The sequence below is a fragment of the Leptonotus elevatus genome, chromosome 1, assembly GCF_054856555.1.
Source record: "Leptonotus elevatus isolate MCC_2025b chromosome 1, RoL_Lele_1.0, whole genome shotgun sequence".
Lineage (NCBI taxonomy): Eukaryota > Metazoa > Chordata > Actinopteri > Syngnathiformes > Syngnathidae > Leptonotus > Leptonotus elevatus.
Window position 1 is genome coordinate 41,838,199 of NC_141239.1, and position 20,765 is coordinate 41,858,963.

Genomic DNA, 20,765 nt, shown 5'->3' on the forward strand with positions numbered 1-20,765 from the left:
ATTACTGTAAATCTCTTGTAGTCTCTTCTCATAACAGCTTATTGATTGGCAAAACAATAACACAGCATCTCATAAGGACTCTCTCCTTGGATCCGCGGTGTTTCAATTTTCTTGTTACACCGGGCTCGGAAAAGACAAATGAGAAAAAAGAATGTGGATATTCGTTTAATGCGAATATTTGCATAATTTTTCATTTCCATGTCGCGCGATGACTAGTGGAATTCCTTTTAGATTGAATTTTACAATAGATGATCCTTTTCATGTTAACAATGACATAATTGGCTAAGTGTGGGCTTGTTAGCATATAGTGGAGAAATTGCATTCTGGAAGCCTTTGTGCAGTGCAATCCACACGTATTATTGTATGCAACTTCTCTTTCTTGGAAAAGGATACAAAATGTTCATTGTATCAAAAGTTCATATTACATTTCCAATAAAAAGGGCAAAAACTTCCTCAATAGATAGCCTCAACAAACATGGCCATAAATACCGTGCTCAATGGAATAAACATACTCGCATTCTCCTTCTCCTTTAATTTGCCCGTAACCTCCGTGGCGACGACGGCAGCCCCCGCTCGTGCATGGTAAAGCAGCATGTGGCAAGTTTGTACAATTTCCGGGGCACGCAGATAACCCCGGAACGTACTCATGTGACCCGCTCCGTGGGCCACTTGCACTATTGCTATCAGTATCTGTCAACAATTTGCACAGATACAGTTTCTTGGTGAATTTATATCATTTGAATAGCATGAGCAACTGGGCGGTTCAGTATCTATAACTTTGTCATTTCACCCTTTTTTTTTCCTATTTTACTTGTTCTTCTTTTTTTCACTTTTTAAATATTTCCATATATTTTTTCACTTTTCTCTTCTTTCGTCCAGAGGTGTTAAATGAATCATGTAGGCAGGCGAATTCACTAGCTGACAATCAAATGTTCAAATTTTTTCTGACTCTTTTTTTGGTGCGTGTGCTTCTAAAGACAGGATGTATTTTCCTTTCAGTGGTGCAAAGGCAGAATTCATACATGGGTGGGTTTTTTTTTGCAGTTCCTTGCTGCCCGGACAAAGCAGCACTATTGTGTCAGATGTCTGGACAGGCTTGAGAGCTCATTATGTGCTGCTCTTTTTTTCTTTTTCGTTTTTTGACATCTCCACTGCTGGCAACAGATGACAAGTAGCGGGAAACGGCGGGCGAAGAATTTCAATGGCGGAGGCCGCAGTTTTTCGTTCTTTTGTCATCCCGTCGCCCCGCGAGATGACGACTCTTTTCTCCCACAGCCCCGTTGACTTCGGCCCTGACCCGAGCGCCGAACGTCATCCAGCATGATAAATGCAGCTGTTCAACCTCTATTGTTCAACCTCAAAGCCGTTTAGAGCTGTCAAGATGTGGAACAAGCGCAACCTTTCGCAAATTGTGCTGAATGGAGGATACGATCATCTATCACGTTCAATGCAGTTATCGCATATGTGTCATCGAGTAACTAAATTGTGAAATGATAAATAAGGACTTTAATGTTGATTGACACCTTTTGTCTTGTTATGATAGTGATGGAATTTCAGGTCCATCAGTGGAACTGTTGTCAGGGGGCTTGTATTCTTAGATCCTCTTACTGGAAAAAAAACAAAACAATATCTTCATATAGCAACATGTCCGAGAACTGAGAACAATAATATCACACCCGTCCTAATTTTTATTATTATTATATATCTTCAAGTTACCATGCTATGATTTGCTCAAGTGGTCAACCTGGAATTCACACACAACGATAGCTTGAAGCAAAAAGTAGCTTCATGTTAGTTTTCAGGGTGAGGTTCGAGAGACTTTTTGTGAGTGTCCATTGGGGAAATAGCAAATGTACTTTCTTTCTATTCACTTTTTTCTACACAATATGGTGCCAAAAGCGCTTTACAAAGCCTCACATTAACCCATTCACACACACCAGTGGTCGGCTGCTGCTGTGTCGTTCGGGAACAAATCAGGGTTCAGTGTCTCAAGGACACTTCGACAGGGTCACCAAGGGTGAGGTTCGAACCCACAACCACTCTACCACTGAGCCATGCCACCCCCTGGTGTCACGGGTTTTATTTGAGTTTTTTTCAAAAAATATAATTTGACCCTAATAAAAAAATCCAATATCTTGAAACCAACAGGCATTCAGACTAAATCATTCCAATGTAGTAGAATGTGTTTTTTCAAATCGCACGTTGCCCTTTAGGAGGAAAAAAACCCCTTTCATTTCAACCGGTTTATATTGTGGCGACCGTTGCTCAGGGTGGCGAGACGGTCGTTCATTTACCAGAAGGTTGGCTGTTCGATTCCCGCTCTACCCAAGTCATGTGCCGTTATGTCGTTCCTTGGGCACTTCACATGCAAAGCCTCCAGTGCTACTCACACTGGTGTATGAATGGTGCAAATGTTTTGGTGGTGGCCGGAGGGGCCGTAGGGGCTCACTTTCAGCCTAGCTTCCGTCTGCATGCCCCAGGGCAGCTGTGGCAGGGTGTCCGGGCTCTCCCTTAGAGATAGGGTGAGAAGCTCGGTCATCCGGGACGGACTCAGGGTGGAGCCACTACTCCTCTGTGTTGAGAGGAACCAGTTGGGGTGGCTCGGGCATCTGGTTCAAATACTTCCTGGACGCCTCCCTGGAGAAGTGTTCCGGGCATGTCCCATGTTGCAGCCTCTTTAACCTGAAACATCATATTGCACGTTTTGATTCAATGAACTGCTCCCTTGCTCCGCTGTCTGAAAGCGCAGCTAGTAACAACTGCAGTCATTCAAATAGTGGCAATTGTCACTTCGATTTTTAAACATTTGAAATCCACAAGTGTGTGTCCGTTGCTTGGCAACGCTTAAACAACAGGTGCTCACTCGCTTCTCGACTACAGTAATGGAACAGCTCCAAATATGTTTTCAGTCACGAGCACGGTTCTCGAATTAAATTACTTTTATTGTAGGCTATTTCTTTCATACTGAATACAAAAAAAACGCATGTTGCTTCAAAGTAGCTCGTTAGATGAGTTTGAGGACGCAGTATAACTTATCATCCATACGTGAGTCGATTTGAAGTGCGAAATATATTCCGAATAGATCACTCCACAATTCAATAGGTCACACCTCTTTGGTGGCTGCGTGGGTTTTCACCAGTTACGCAGGTGGGTGTGTCAGAAGCCTGTGACAGGAGAATCGCCGCACTTTTCAAGTGCATAAGGAAGGTGTGCAAGAAATGGATTTATGTGCAAATGGGAGAATATGCACCTTAATGCGGATTCCCGCTATTGCAGATTTTTATTTGGGTCCATTTATGCTGCTATATTTGTCCCTTTTTCAATACTCTGGTGGTCACTGGAAAGGAGCTACAGTACATCATTTACATTAAAAGATACAACAGAATTTTAACAAACAAAATACCTTCGCTAGCTATTCAAACTGTTTTTTTGTTTTTTCTTCTTCTTTGTAATGATTTTAGGCGATGATGTCTTTACCAGAGCTCAAGCTGTCAAAATTATGGCTCAGGGACATTTAGTTAGTAGGAAAGGCGTGGACGGCTCCTTTTCTTTTTGAGTGGGTTAAGGCTTTTTAGGCTTTGAGTTCTACATCACGTGTTCCACCAAAGCAGGGGTGTCAAACGCGGGACAGATCAGGCCCGCCAAGGGGTTTATTCTGAAGTGCAAGATGATTTTATAAAGTAAAAAAATAAGTAATGTCGGACCAATTAATCAGACGTCCAAAATCAAAGCATATCAACTTGTAATTTCACAAGCAATCCCCAGATGAGCTATGCGACTTGTAAACGGAATTGACCTGGATGTGATTATTTTACACACAACCTAAAGTTATGGTTTGCTGAAAAAAATAAAAACATAGACCAACATAAATCAAACATAAACGTAATGAATACGACACACAGCTACTGCTAACACAAACACATATGACACGGATTCACGTCGAATGACTTCATTAACTGCTCCACACAATGCATTCTGGGAACAATATATACAGTATGCCCGGAATTCATAGAGGCCAAGAATTGCCGCGTTCCATTTGCATTTGTGTTATTTTTTGGAACACTATATTAACAGTTAGCCCCGCTATTTAGGGCTTTCTTTCAAATAGCAAAAATCTGTGTTTAACTGACACTTGTTTTTAAGTTATATTACCCACTGGGTAAAATATTTCCCTCCATGTGGCCCTTTTTTTTGACATCCCTGGACTAAAGCCTCCCCCCACCGGAAGACTCGGTGAATTATGACATTGAATGTGTTTTTGTCAAAATGAGGAATTTCTACCTGGCAATATTGAAACTGCTGTAACTTTGTCAAATTTTGCGGTATGTCTATGTATTATATATCATTTTAAAAGGAAGGAAGTGTAGAAATAGAATATACTGCATAATACCCCACAATATCTCAATATTCAAAAGTATTTTGTACCCATGAGGACCCTTTTGCCAGAGCTGGCCAGATATATACAGTACATATGTTATCATTTGGACAAATTCTCTAGTAGGAGTCTGCCAAAGTACAAACTCTGGCGCTGCTGAGTCAGTTGTAGGGGATTGTGTTCGGGAACCATAAAACGCAGGCATTTTTCACAGAGTGCGAATTGACTGCCAGTGCAGAATCAGTCTGGGAGCATTGCTGTTGCCAGATAAGTCAAGCGCACCCTCTTCACATTCCTGCGGAGACGCACCACCTGTGGGTCTGCTATTATCAAGTCCATCAATCGTTAGGCCAAAAAGACCCATGTCAATATCCAGACAGCATGTCTTCCATGTTTTCTTTAGGGTTTTTTTCTGTTCCCTTTACCTTAACAGCAAGCTCACACATTAAACCGATGCCGATCCATGTGAGAGACGGGGGTGGGGAGTGTTTTTGTGTCATATTGATCCAAATGAAAGTCTTCATTCTCCTTGCATCAGTGCAGACAGAATTTGTGATGCTAGGTGGCTACTGTTAGCTTCACTTACATCAGTGCGGCGGCATAGCCACGTTTTGTCACAGTGACACATGCAAATATAATCCTTTGTCTGTGAACTAATCAAAACCAGTTTCCTGATTATCTCTGTTCTCCTCAAAGCAGATGGGTCTTCGTTAGGCTAATGAGGTGGGAGGGACTGGCTGGCAGGGACTCGGACGGGCACGATAAAACACTGCATCGCCACATAAACAACTCTTGTCTAAATTTACATGTGTTCTGGGAGTACCACTTGACTCTTTTGATTATTGGGATGCTATTGTTGCACACAAAAGTGTGTTAGTGTGTGTGCCGAGTGCAGTAATTACAGCTTGCTATTTCAGTAATTAAAATGTGTCATTTTCTACTTTCACTTTCATTAACATCTCACCGCAAAATAGATGAAAAAAGTAACATGAGGTGTCACTAGTTAGCTGTAAAGACCTTGACTGTAGTCACGTTTCTACCAACAAATGCAGTTAGTTGCATGAGCTCTAATAAATACCTCACCTTAAATTGAGACTCCCTTATGAAGGCAACAAATAGGCACTTTAAATACCTTGATAAATTGAAAGAAAACCAAACATAACAAAGGACAGCCTCTTCAACAATCACGTTTTTTTTTCATGTTTTTTTTATGCTAGAGCATACAGAACTGCGGAGAATGCTTGAAGCAATGGTAGTTATTACAAAAACGTCCAGCAGGTGGCAGCAGAGTATAAGAGATTAACCAGGGCCATGTTTCAGAAAGGCTTTTTTCCCCAGTGATTAAAACAGATTTGTGAATAATCATGAAACTTAGTTGGCTATATTCTAATGCTAGTTGCTGCAAAATGGAAACAGAGGTTCCATGTTTTTATAGCAATAGAACACAATATTCTGGGGCCCTGAGGTGTTGCGCTTGCTCTGTCCTGGCGGGGGCCGACGGCTCCCCTTTTTGGTGGAGATTTTCATGCATGCCAGATCCACCGCACCAGCATCTATCGAAACTCAGACACAATCTGATTCTTCCTCTGGTCGTTGAATCTGTGGAGGCTGGTGTCTGTGGATCTCACTCTGCTTCGTCTGTCCTTCCTTTCCTTTCCTCAGTCTCTCCTTTGGTATTTTGAGGTCTCCCTGATTTGTTGGAATTGAGATGTTTCTGGGGTTGGTGAAGGACTCTGGTTGGTGGCGTGGTGGGTGGTGTCTGGTCGGTGCTGCATTTCACTTTCCTTTCTTTTCTTTGGTCCTTCCTCGGGTCTCCTGACGGCCTCACGAATCTTGCTGGATTCTGAAGTGTTCAGTTTAGGTGAACGGTATGGGATTTTTTAATAGGTTTTAGGTGAACTAATGCATACACACTCACACACACGCACATGCACATACACACCCACATACAAAATAAAAATGTATCCAAAAAATATAAATACAAAAAATAATAATAATAAATAAAAAAAAATAAAAAAAAGAGAGCAATGATGATGACATGTCAAATATTCTGTGGGCCTTGCAAAATCCGTCAAAATCCAGTAAAACAGCCGGGAGCGAAGGGGGTTGCTTCAGTAAAAATGGCTGGCAGTGAATGAGATAAGCTGCAATTACCTTTACTGAATGCCAAAGGAGACAAAAGTTAATATATTTTACAAGGGAAATCATCTATTTGGAAAAAATAAACACCTCACCTCAAACAAACCTCCCGCTAACTGCCTCAAACACATAACATCATAGCTCCAAGCAGAACGGCGCGTAGCCAACAAAGAAAATTGCAACTGTTATGTGTCTCGCTTCACTCTTCCACAATCAGTGGGACAATTTAAGACTTCCTCAAATAAATGCTAGGTACTCTCTCTGAAGTTGTGATACATCCACAGTCTGACTGAGTACTGCCTCTCTCTTCTCGCAGGTGTTCACCCGGTACGGCAAGTGTTACATGTTCAACGCGGCCGAGGAGGGCAAGTCCCTGCGCACCACCATGAAAGGCGGCACGGGGAACGGACTGGAGATCATGTTGGACATCCAGCAAGACGAATACCTGCCAGTGTGGGGCGACACAGGTGGGCCTCGCTTAGTACTTAAGACTACAATCTACAGAGACCGAGCGGGTCTTTCCGTTGAAGTCGCCTCTCTGCTTGTCCGCCTCGGGGGCCGGCGTTGTTTTTTTATTCACGCAATTGGAATTCATCTATAATTAACGCAGCGGTGACTCACGGTTTTCTGGAAGGGAACGCGGCGGGACACACCGTCTCAATTCACACATGGGAAAGTATTTCATGTGTGTTACATGCTATTTATGAAGCTCTTTTTTTCCATTTCTAGGACACAAAAATAATATTAATTTGGATATTTTATTGCTTCCTGACCAAATATCAAAGGACAGACGAATAACCTCCTTATAAAACAAAAAAAAATCACACAACAGGTAACAAACGGTAAAATTATTTGACTGCGCCTTGATGTCAAAAGATCAAAGGACAGAATGATGCAGCTATAAGCCCTAACCCAAAACACATATGTACATACCCATTGATGGATTAATTAGCCCTCACATTTCTCATGTAAATTTATAGCACCAATAAGATATTAAAAATGACAATGTAAACTATAAGAACATACATGACCTTGTTATTAACTTAACTTTTGACCTAACACCTGTAAAAAAATTTTTTATGTCATCTCAATTTTAAATTCCTCCTGTTGGGGGGAAAAAAACGTACAGCATGACTAATGACCCTCATAATGCACTTAAAAATGTTAGCTTGGAATATATAACAGTAAAGATGCTCACATCATGGAAGAAAAAAATCATATATATCACACATTTGATTGCCTTTAGCTACCTTTTGATCTGGCATCAAGAACGTAACAATTGGAATTGCGTGCCTGAAAACATTAACATCTTGTTCATCTAGAATTTATTACCTCCTGGTATTAGAAGATCACCTGAGAGAATGATTAATGACCCCTCATAACACGTAGAATATGTCGGATTGGAATTTATGACATCAATTAAACACTAAGAATACTCACATGTAATTTTGGCAGATAGTGAAGACTGCTCTAAAAAAATGACTTCAAGCTAATGCCTCTACCAGTTGAAATTTGCTGTCAAACCAGGACAATAAAAATTTATTTTTGGGGAGGCTGGAATGCTGTTTGTGGAATAATTGCTAACTGGGCCAGTGCTGGCTCTGACTACTTGTATTGGCCTTCTACTTCATCAAGTCACACATTGCAAAACATGTTTAATTTTGGAGGGAAAATGAGGGAGTTTTTGTTGCCTGGCAACTGGACGTTATTTAAAGGAGGTGCTGTCTGTTGTGCGTCTGGAAGGTGTTGCGACATAATAATCAACTCAAATCAACTCTGATTGACAATATTCTTAGAGGAGAACAAACATTAACCCAATCTGGAAACTCTCATTTGAAACTCTGCCCCAGATTTGAAAAACCCTACTTTTGAAATTCTGACACACACTTGAAACCTTAACTCTGGTTGAGCCCCCAAAACCCTACTTAGTAAGTCTCACCCTAGCTTGAATCTACAACTTGAAGCCCTAACAATGACTTAAAACCCTACTTTAAAACTATAGCATTGGCTTGAAACCCTTATCCTGGTTTGAAAGCCTAATTTCAAACCCAAGCACAGATCTAAAATTCTCATTCTGACTTGAAACTCTAAGTTGAGATCTTACCACAGGCTTGAAGCCCTAGCCCAAAATTAAGACCCTAATTCTGGAATGAAACCCTATATCAATACTTGAAAAACGAATATGAACCCTCATCCTAACCCTGATTTGAAGCCTCAATTTGATTCCTAACCCTTGTGTGAAACCCTAATCTGATCTTGAATTCCTGACCTTGAAACCCTAATTTTAGGGTTACGGTTGGGGTTGTTTCAATCTAAGGTTCTAACTTGGGACTTTAGTTTGCAATATCTGTTTAAAAACCCTTCCTCTAGTTTGAAACCCTACCCATGGGTCAAAAACCTCATTTCTGAGCCTAAGTCTTGTTTTGAACCCTTATCATCACCTCACCCTGAATGTACTGTACTGAATAACAATGTTTTGGTACCTTTTTACCGGTGAGAAAGTCAAATGAGTTGCTTCAAGTCTTAATAGTTGTCATGGCGACCATTCGTGTCTTTTTAAAGTTTCCAAGCAAGACCTCAAACGTTTCATTTCCTGCTGATGATGGCCGATTACTTCACAGAAAATCATGTTGTCGCTGTCGTGCTTCCTCGCAACCTGAAAGGCCACCCCCAAAAAAAAAACATGCTAAATGCCACAGTGCCGTCAAAAACTGGAATCATCCGAGAATGGATTGGAGTTTGTAATCACGACTAATAAAAGACATTCCCTGGGAAAGCAATTACTCCATGCTCGCCCTCGTCTATTTTTAGCCTCCTTGTTGAGCTCCGAGCAGCAATAGAAATAATTAATAAGCAAACAAGTGTGTGCTGTGTTGCATTCTTAATGACTTCCTCTCATTTTTATTCATTTTTATGGCTCATTTTGCTTTGAGGTCCTCAGTGGAGATCCATCAAAAACAAGAAACTTGTCACCTGCACCCCAAAGCAACAGGTGGCGCTGTAGAATCAAACTGCAACTGAGACATTCGAGCCATCAGAAGTCAGAAGAAAGTCACGTGTGGAAAAGACATTCACAGTGATCTCTTGAGGTTGAAACCCGAATTTCAAACCTTGAAAGCCTAAGACTCAAAGCCCGAAACGTCTTTCTTTAACATCACATTTGAATACAACATTAATCCTTGTTTAATACCCTCATTCTAAACCCTAACTCTAACCCCAATTTAAAGTGGAAGTCAACCTTAAAACTTTCTTGACAATAATATCTTATATGTGACCTCACTATTCTAAACATGACATTCTGATTAATATTATGTTTGTGGAATATGAGCTATGCAGAAAAATCCAACCGTTTTTATCCATCTTAGGGGGCGGCCATTTTGCCACTTGCTGTAGCCTTAAAATGACATCACAGTTGCTCAGGACTCAGGCAACGACCAAACACAGTTCACCTGTTTTCTGAAGCTGAGCTGTGATTGGTTGCTACCTGAGACCTGAGCAACTGTAATGTCATTTCCAGTCGACAGCAAATGGCAAAATGGCCGACTTCTTAAATTATAAAAACTGCTGCATTCTGCTGCTGAACTCATATTTCACTAGCACAATACTAAACTAAATACCGTATTTAGACTAGTGGGGCTATATAGAACATATTATTGTCAAGAAAATGTTTTGGGGTTGACTTCCCCTTTGAACTTTGAACTTGAAACTACTTAGAACCCTAATTTGAAGCCTTAACCTACACCTTTACCCAGGTTTAAAATTCGTAAAGCCTTAATCCTGGCTTAATTTGAGACACTATTTTGAAAGCCAAACTATTGTTTCAAACACTAACTTCAAACTCAAATCCTATCTAGAAACCCCTGACCTAAAACTGACTTTTCTTTTAAACCCTCACCCTGGCATGAAGCCCGAGTTTAAAACTCTGACTTGAAACCGGTCTGGAAACAACAAGAAAAAACTTTTAAAACCCTAAGTCTTGTTTAAATCCCCAGCTTCAGCTTGAATCCCTGCTTTGAAACCATAATTCTGGCATGAATCCCTAAACCTGGTTTGAAATCCAAATTTGAAAGCCAAGTTCTGGCCAGTTGCAACGCCAACACAAGCATATTTAAAACCCTAACGCTTGTTTGATTCTCTAAAACAGGCTTGACACTGTAACTTGAAAGTCTAACACAGTCTTCAAACCCTAATTTTAAACGTCATATTTATCTTCGTTGAAACCATACAAAGTTTATCAACTTTAAATTCTAACCCAGGCTTAAAACAAAAATATTCAACTTTTGCTTGAGGCTGTTAATGACTTAAAACCCTAAAAAAAATAAAGTTTAAAACCCTAATTTGCATTAAACCCTAATTTGGATCCCCAACCCAGGTTTCAAACTCCACTTTGAAACCCTAATCCTGGCTTGATTCCCAAGTTCAACTCAAACCCTTTCACGAAACCCTAACCCTGCCTTGAAACTCTTATTTTAAAAACCTAAAACTAACTTGAAAGTGTAGTTTGAAACCCTAACCCAGGCTTGAAACCCTCACACTAGCTTTTAAGCCTAATTTGAAACCCTTACCCTGACTTGGAACACTTTAAAGTTATGATGATCAATAAAATGATAAATGATCAACTAACCGATGACCAAATTTTGATAATGCAATAATCCTTTAGATACCTTTTTTACATTCTGATGCTCAAAATTTCAGCTTCTCAACAGTAAATATGCTCCGATTTCTGTCATCCTCCACCAAAGCATGTTGATTATCTTTACATTGAGTCAAACTCAAACATTTGATTTCCTTTGAAAAACTATGATCAGCGTTTTGCCTCAAGCCAGTAACTGAATTGAATCATGATACATTTTTGTTTGTGCATTTTCTGCACTGTCAATTTGTTTGAAATAATGTTGTGTTTTTTAATAAAAGGGGTGGATTTTTTTGTTAATTTTTTTGTTAATTTTTTTCCCCAAAAACCTGATTAATCAGTTACTGAAATAGTTGTTTGTTACAGCACTGCTTTGAAGCCTGACCAATCAGGATATCTCCTTACGAGTCTTTTTGCATGCAAGGTCTCATTAACGTGTTATCATCAGGGCCGCAGCTAATTTGCATGCGTGGGCGCGAAAGTGCCAAGAAGACAAAAGGCCATAAAGAAGAACACAAACAAGGTGAGCTTTAAAATGATGAAAACGCTTGAAGAATGACTCAGGTCCTTCATTTGCAATGCCGTGCGTGTGCGCGCGCGTGCGCGTGTGGCTTTTCCCCATCTCATTGCAGCTGAAGCAAATGCATCAAAATGGATGTCAAGAACTCTGATTTTGAAGGTTGTCAGACACTGAATGACTCAAGTACTTCACTGTCAACTCAAAGTGTACAAGTGTATTATTTATTAGTTAGTGAGCTTTTAAGCTTGTCTGCTGTTTATTATCGACATCCTGATTGAAGCTCCGCTTTGAAACCTGAACACTTGTTTGAAACCCTAAGCCTGTGAAATATATTTCTTTGCACTTTTTTCTCGTGATGGGAAAATGAAGCTTCATGAAGATATTTTTTGACTCCCCTAGATGGTGCTCTTGGTTTAAATATAAAGGCTCGTGCAAAGGAAATTGATTACATTTCCACTGCATCTTTCAACCAAGAGTGGCATCTAGAGGAGTCAAAAAATATTACAAGTGCTTCATGAAGCTTCATTTTCCCATCACTACTTTTTTCTATCATATTGATTATAATCTCATGCTTTTTTTTTTGTTTTAGTGTAAGATAATAAGGTAGCCCTTGTTCATAACTTCCATATGTTCATGTTTATCTTTAATGCAAACATTTTTTTTTACGTTGAGCTCAAACTGATGCTACTTCATCACTTTAAAATGACAAAATTGATTGTCTTGAAAAGAACGAGGAGCTTATTGATTTTGAAGGACGTGAATCATTGAAGTACTTCACTTGGGTCAGGTCAAGAATTGAATTGATTTTGTTGAAATCTCCACGCAGGCCCAATTCAACGATTGAATGTGTCACCTGATCACCTACTTGAGGCTTCATGGGATTATAAATGATCTTTGCCATTGTTAGGTCAAGAGCATTATTGTCGTTTTGGGATTTTAGACACCACATGCACGAGGTACCTCACTATCAAAGACGGTCACCTTGTCACACAGCTAGTGATGGGAAAATGAAGCTTCATGAAACACTTGTAATATTTTTTTACTCCTCTCGATGCCACTCTTGGTTGAAATATGCAGTGGAAATGTAATCAATTTCCTTTGCACAAGCCTTTATATTTAAACCAAGAGCACCATCTAGGGGAGTCAAAAAATATCACAAGTGCTTCACGAAACTTCGTTTTCCCATCACTACACACAGCTACACATTTTATGGAAGTTTTATTTTTCTTTTCTTTTTTCTTTGTCATCTGAAAAACCTAACTGCATCAGATACATCATTTATTTTTTCATAATTTATGGAGTGTTTTTCTCCCTGCTCCCTGCTGGCCGGCAAAAACTAACACGGTCGGCGTTGATTGCATCTAAGCTGTCGCCATGGCCACAGTGACAGACTGATGAGTGTGTGCTGCTAGTTTAATGGGTGGGAGGGGTTGATTAAATGCATCCTCGAAACACGAGCGCACGTGACGCTGGCTGTGATGTTATTGATTTCTACGTGGAAACATTCACTCACTCGCTCTTTTATCGTAAATCGTATTGTGTGTGTGCGCGCGCATGTGCGCGTGTGTCTGTTTTCAAGGTCTTTCATCAAACCTCTTTATAGCGCAAATTGGGTCAATTAATTATTACATTAAATAATTGATTGATTGATTAAATGGCGGACACTTGAGTTTAATATTTCCGTTAAACTCGAGCTCGCCTTTCGGAGCACCACATCAGTTTTCAGGATAACAGATGATAACCTTGGTAAATCAGTCATTTAAAGTGAAGAATGCTACATTTTAATAGTTTATGAGTTTGTTTTTCAGTTTAGAGGTTAATGTAAGTTGTTAAAACACACACAGTGCAAAATCAGGTTTTAATTATGTGCATGTTTATTCTTTAATCTACTCGGAAACTCAAAAAAGCAAAACGCTAACTACGGTGATAGGAATGGGACAAGTAAGAACTTAGAAGGTTAAAATAAACAAAGAAGAATAATAAGAATTTTAAAAAACAACTAAAGAGGAACAATCTTAAACCACTGTATCCGATTGGAAGCAGCAATTTGTAAAATCTGCAAAGTTGCACTTTACAAATGGTTTGATTTTGGGTCTGAGACGTTAGGAGGCTTGCCCTGATTTGAGGCTCTCAGGCAAGCGGGACAGACAGACAAGAAGAGATGGGAAAAAAACAGTTCAGCCAAGAGAGAGTTCATCGAAACAAAAATTGTCCTTGCGGCCCATCGGAATTGCAGTTTGCAATCCTCCCGGAGTCTGTTCTGCTGGCTTTCGAGGAGCATACCTGTGAGGCCAAACCTGAGTCGGCCTTCAGCCTGGCAGAGACGAGAAAGCGTTGTTGACGTCACGTGGCAATGACTGGGGCTGCGTGAAAAGAAAAAAATGGCGGGAAACGCAGGTACACAAGTTAGGTCCAGCTTGGAAGAGCTGAGAGGGGGTGACACTCCATGTCTCAGGTTTCATACAGGGTGGTGGAAAATTCCTGGTTTAAGAAATGTTTTAACAACGGTAAGGTCACCTTTCCCTCCTTGCTAGTGTATCTTAAGACTATATAGCGGATGATAACGCTTTGATATGAAGGTTCAATCAAGTCAATCCACAACTGATATTAACAGAAAGTAACCAAAAGTTTACCACTGTAGAGAAGAAGTCAGTGGGATTTCGAGACATCGCAGTGGGGGTTCGTCACCCTCGCACTTTGGAGATTCACAAGACAAAAGAAAGGAGCCATTTTTGTCATGAAAACTTTCCTTGTACCAAAATGGAACTGTAATAATTAGAAATCAATTAGATATGTCCTCGGTTGTTACTATTCCTGATTGCCTACAAACACACTCACAAAGGACGGACGGAATCTTTTTATTGAAGCACCACATTGTTGTACAAGCAAACTACTGTTAAAAACGAATCAAATGAATGTTTTGCCCCATCTGTTGTGTTGTTCCTGATTGTAAACAAACGGGCTCGTAACCCCATAAAAATGTTGGTCTGGTTCTCAAAGGAGCACCAGAACTTTTTGTTTGCTGATCATTATTCTTCCTGACCCACAACTATTCCAAACAAATATCTGTTTTCCCCCATTTGCTGTCTCCATTCCAACACTTGTGCATTCTTTTGCAGAGGACACAGCGTTCGAGGCAGGGGTCCGAGTCCAGATCCACAGCCAAGCCGAGCCCCCCTTTGTGCACGAGCTGGGCTTCGGCGTAGCGCCCGGCTTCCAGACCTTCGTGGCCACGCAGGAACAGAGGGTGAGTTTACATTGATGCCCTTACACAACCTTCAAATACTGGCAGGTATTGTCTACGCAAGGCATCGTCATGACCAGTTTGTTTGTTTCCACAACGTTGTCATTGAGGCACCTAAGTGCACTAAAGTGAGCTGTTATAATGTTTTACACCGTCCCAGCTTACCATGGACGTACAAAAAGCTGTTTCTTTTGCACTTTTTCTGTTGTGTGTGCGTGTGTGTTGGGAGGAATGGGGGGATGGGGCGGGGGCGAGTCGCTAAGTAGACAGTAGACCGTCACAGACAGAAGGGAACAGTGTGACAAAATGTTCCCTCTGTCTGATGATGTATGCCCTAAAACTGACTTCCCACACAAATTTGAAACCCTAACTTGTAAACCCAACCCAGACTTAAAACAAAATCTAACAATGGCTTAAAACTCTAATTGTAACCATATTCCTGGTTTGAAAATCTAATTTGAAACTAGGGGTGGGTAATATGGCCTAAAAAGTATATCACTATATTTCAAAGTTGTTGTGTTTTGGTTTGTTTTATTGGTCATGTTTTCCTTGTCAATGTCTCATCAGGTTTTATCACCTCCAGGTGTCTCTCGTTATCTCGTTACTGTGTGTATTTAGTTCCCTGCTTTCTTTCAGTCCTTGTCGAGTCATTGTCTGTGTCGCACCCGGTTTCCAGCTCCTGTGTGTCCTGCCTGTTTTAGGCCCCGTCCATACGGAAGCAAGGCCGGCTTCGTTCCTCAAACAAATCTCGCACACACAGAAGCATTTCAAGACTTGCGTGTGTCCACAAGAAGACTCTGAGGAATTTTAATGGCTGTAATGTATATGCCAAGTCTGGAGTGGCGCTGTAGCGCAGCCACAGGGAGTTAACGAAAAGCGTAGAAGAAGAATCGGCAAAGAAGATGAACACTTTTTTTTCTAACTTTATTGCAATCTACAGAACAAACATGGCTTTGCGTGTATCGAAAAAACATGAAAAAGACGAACACAGGAGAAGAGACAATGGCGGGTGATTCGAGTACAACACCGCTTGTTGAACGTGAGATTAAAGAAGCAAAATATTTTGCTGCAACACCATAAGCAAGCTAAGGAGGCTGCGCAAAACGACTACGACACGGCTAGCCGCCATTGTTGTTGACAGACTGACGGTTCGAGAATTGGCGCATACGTCATCAAACTACGACAATGCGTCGCCATCGAGTGTGGTCGAACGGCCTAAACGGTAAGAAACTGTACATTGAAACTGGCTTTCGTGTAGACGGGGCCTTAGTTTGATACCCGTGAGTTTATTCCCAGTTTTGGTTTGTACTTTATATCTTGTTTTGTACGTTGTTTGCTTTTTGTTTAATTAAACAACCACTTTTTTGAGCACACCTGCCTCCTCGTTCTGCCGTCCTGCATTTGGGTCCACTATCACCCGCACACCGCGACAGTGTAGTTGATCTTCGTGTTGTGGGGGGATTCACCGTAGCAGCCAGTTTGTGGCATCATGCTTTGTACAGTACATCGCAGGCATGTGTATTGTTGAAAAAAAAATTCCCCTGCGATTGTTTAGGCAATGGTTATTTTGCCGTAACTGGCAACCCGCGTTATTTTGCTGTGAATGTCTCTGATTGGTCAATGATCAGAGGAACAAGAACATTTCGTAATTGCTTGTAGACATTACTCGCCGGTATGAATAACACAAATGTGCATGTTTATGCAGCTGCGCGACAGCAACGAGCACGCCGTCTCGTCGAGAGCACGTTAGCTTAGCGGCCGGTTAACATCACAAACTCACGTCAACTTGATGGCGAGTTACCGGTCACGGTAAAATAAACACTGCAGACTGTTTATCTTGGCCAAACAATACGCAACCGCTTCAGTATTATCCAACCACCATCTGCTTTTTTTTTTCCATAAGTAGTGCGTCTAACCAAGAGTGCTCCAGTAATGAACTTTTGTTCACGCCAAACAACACGAGCTGTTTCCATGTCCTCCTCGCGTGTCTTTAGCGTGTGCATCCTCTTAACATTAACGGCAACAGTTTTCCTGCACAATTTGTAACCGATTGTAATTTTTGCATCATGTCTGACCTCTTGTAACCGAACAGCCTCCACACGACGAATGTAGCTCACTCCCACTTTGCTGAAGACGCGACAGAACTGGCTCACACGCTCCGACATTGTTTTTATGCAGCAGCGAACGATTTAGGTGCGTCCAAATGGACACGAAGAGACATGCTGTTACGCATTACGAGTCTGCGTGTCAATTCACACCAGCTGTGGTGCTGTGCGGCTGCGGAGCTGCGGAAGGTTTCCGCAAGGTTTCAATTTTTTTTCGGATTCCGCATGCGGATTTTCATGAAGTTGGCGGAATTACACGAGCCGTACAGGAAGTCAGACGTTGGCATCACGGTAGATCCGGTATATTTCAAAATAAAACCGTTTGTCAACTACATAACTTGACATGAGTTGAACATTTAAAAGACAAAAAAGGAGCTCAAAATAAATTAAACATGACAAAATAACACTATTTAAAAACAAAACATACTTACCCATGGTAGAAGTCCCAGAAATAATGTCCAAAAAGCATATCGATGTGAACGACAGGCAAGCGTGACTATTGTTAGTAGTGTAGTAGCGCTCTATATACACAGTTGTTATTGCTTGAACTCAACTCTCCAGCATGAACCCCCGTGTTCTTGTGGTCTCGTGGGTGCAGATTTCCGGACACGTACAGCTCACGTAACGCGCTCTCTGTGAATTGCGGTCCGGTCCGCGTCCGCACCGCAGTCAGTGTGAACTGGGCGTAACTTACATAGCCTTAACCCAAGTCTGAAACTGTCATTTTAAACATTAACACAGACTTGAAGCCCTAACCTAGAATTATACCCGACTTAACTCAGACTTAAAACCCTAATTTGAAATCCTCACACTGGCTTGAAACCACAATTTTAAATCCGAACCCTGAATTGAAACCTTAAATTGAGATCCTAAGCTTTCTTTGAAAGACAAATTTAGGTTTGAAAACTGGAACTTGGCTTGAAACCCTTTAACCCTTACCCAGGTCTGAAACCTTAGTTTGAAACAAGTAACCTCATTTTGAAAACCTTAACCTTGGTTGAAACCCAACCTCATATTCTGCAAAAAGTTATTAATTTTTAAAATGAATGAAATCAAGGATGCTGAAATATAAATGTGCTACTTTAGTTTAGCCGCTTGCTAAAAATGGTTGATTAGAATACCATTATTTTTTGTTCATTTTTTAATTAAGTAATTATTAAATAGGTTTAATTTTAAGCATAATTAAGAAATAATTAAATCATGTTTTATATATGCACGCTGACCTTTTTTTTAAACCCTTATTTTACAAATGACGTGACCCATCAATGTCTTTTAAAATTAAATGTTCAAGTTTGCGCACCCTTGATTTAACAACTGGTCTACCTTTTTGAGTTCAGTGTTGACATTTTTGCCATTTTCTTCCACATTTTGTTATAAACTTGATCCCTTCGTCCTTGTCTGAGTGTTGGAATCGTATTCTCTGCTAAAAAAAAAAAGGTAGAACGGCTCATATTTGACCTCCAGAATGGACACTTTGAAGCCTTTGAAGTTATCACAAATGCCTTCTGGAGTCAGACCGTTGCAAGTAACTGTTTTTATTGCATCGAGGCCGGTCGAATTTATGACACCACAAAAATACAGCGTCCGACACAGTGCACGTCATACAAAAAAGTTAAAGCTTAGCATCTTAGCGTTGACTAATGAGCCTCCAGGGTGAGTGTGTGCGCACCTGGCCGTCATCCCACTTTTCTGACTGGCAGGCTGAAGACGGAGCTCTTGTTGCTCGTTACTGGCATCGAGGCGAGCACACGCACTGAGGAGGCGGGAAAAAAAGCAATACATTTAGATCCTCGTTAATTATTACAGAACGCAAACGTCATCAAGTTGTCTGCTGGGACCATCCTTCTTCTCAAACACTTTCAAGCATAATAACCATTACTTGAGTTATATGCAACATTAAATATGATAGATCATAACATTTGCAATTGGTGTATTAGAGATATACATTGTGCTAAATACAATGTAAATATGTTAGTACAGTTGCATGTAACATTAAGGTAATTACAGTACATTAGATTTGTATAGACATTAAATGTTATGTAAATATTGAACATTTGAGTTGTCTAGAACATTACATATGTTGAAAATATTAGGGATGCACCGAAATGAAAATGTTTGGCCGAATCCAAAACGCCCCCAAAAAATGATGCCAATTTTTACTATAACTGCATTTCTTCTTTTCCTTTCGGCTATTCCCTTCAGGGGTCGCCACAGCGAATCAGTTGCCTCCATAGCGAATCAGTTGCCTCCATCTAACCCTGTCCTCTGCATCCACTGCTCTCACACCAACTACCTTCATGTCTTCTTTAACTACATCGATAAACCTCCTCTTTGGTCTTCCTCGAGACCTCCTGCCTGGCATTTGGAAACTCAGCATCCTTCTGCCAAAATACTCACTATCTCTCCTCTGGATATGTCCAAACCATCTCAGTCTATCATAGCATTTATTATAATTAATTAAAATTATAATATTATTATAAAATATTTATTTAGCACTGGCATTTTAACCAAGCACAATATAAATTGAAATGTGCCCACACCACAGACATGTTGGCTAATAGTACATTTTCTGGCGGTGCGATTGCACTTTATAGTCAATGTAGTTCGCACATGCGTGCGGCGGGACAAGGTGCGGCTCACTTAAAATCCGCACATTCATATATCCACCAACGTTGAAAAATAAATTAAATACATTTCTTCGCACCAGCTAATCGGCTTCGGGAACGGACTGCAAAGTCACACACAGCGTCCTGTACAGGTCTGTCGCCACCCGGAGATATCGTTAAGTGTTTCCGTGTTTAAAACTGTTGATAAGAATAGTGCTAGCATTAGCTAAAGTTTTTAGCACGGCCACTGGGATGCCGGTGAAAAAGTGGAAGCGTTTGAGGGGCGCTGCAGGAGAAAGAGTGGCCCGTTTGAGGGTTGTGGGGCGGGGGACGGGGGGAATTGTACTAGCAGCACAATCACCACAAAAAAAAGGGTAACAACAACACTTTAATATGGTCACTATGGTAACGCTTCCCAATGAACGCTTGTCATGAATAATTCATGCAACACAAAAACTAGGGTATTTTGTAGATATAACAATAAACGCGAAGCCACATTTTTATGTAACTAAATTAGCAGCAGCAAACATGCATGCACCTTTTTTTTCCTTCTTGGTCACATCTCATCAATGGGCCTTTTCCCCATTGCAAAGAAACTTTCCAAATACGTCTGTTTTGTACGCATTTTACTAACTTGTCGATTCAGCATCAGCGCTACGCAACCGAGATAATTAGCATTTTGACATGCATCGAGTCCATTGTCAACAGACAGTTACTTTTCATAATAAAATATTTTAAGACTTGGATAATCATTTCAAGTAAGTTTTTATTCTTTCAACTATGCGACCCACAGCGGCCTGATCCAAAGTGGCCCATGGCCCGGTACCGGTCCACGGACTGGGGGTTGGGGACCACTGGTATAGAATATTAAATGTAATGTTAATATGTTTTTTTAGATTAGTCGTATATATTTAGCTGTAAATATTTGGAGCTGTATAAGCCATGTAAAACATTGTAAATATGGTTCATTAGTGTTATAGGATGTTAATATGGTACACTACATTTACATAGAGCATTATTTAATTATCAAACGACAGTGTCACATACAGCAGAACATTGTATACACATTGTATTGAACATTAGTGAGTTGTATAGAGCATTACAAAGGTTGCGACTATGGTAAGTTGAGTTGTATATGGATCA

At 40.6% G+C, this 20,765-nt stretch overlaps 1 protein-coding gene across 1 annotated transcript in view; it reads left to right on the forward strand.

The window, feature by feature from the left end:
• The window catches only part of asic2 (acid-sensing (proton-gated) ion channel 2), a 78,344-nt gene that overhangs the window by 44,030 nt on the left and 13,549 nt on the right, over positions 1-20,765 (forward strand). Inside the window, exons 2-3 of the mRNA XM_086059147.1 lie at positions 6,831-6,981; positions 14,787-14,914. Coding sequence (XP_085915273.1) covers positions 6,831-6,981; positions 14,787-14,914 — 279 coding nt within the window. The remainder of the gene's footprint in view (positions 1-6,830; positions 6,982-14,786; positions 14,915-20,765) is intronic.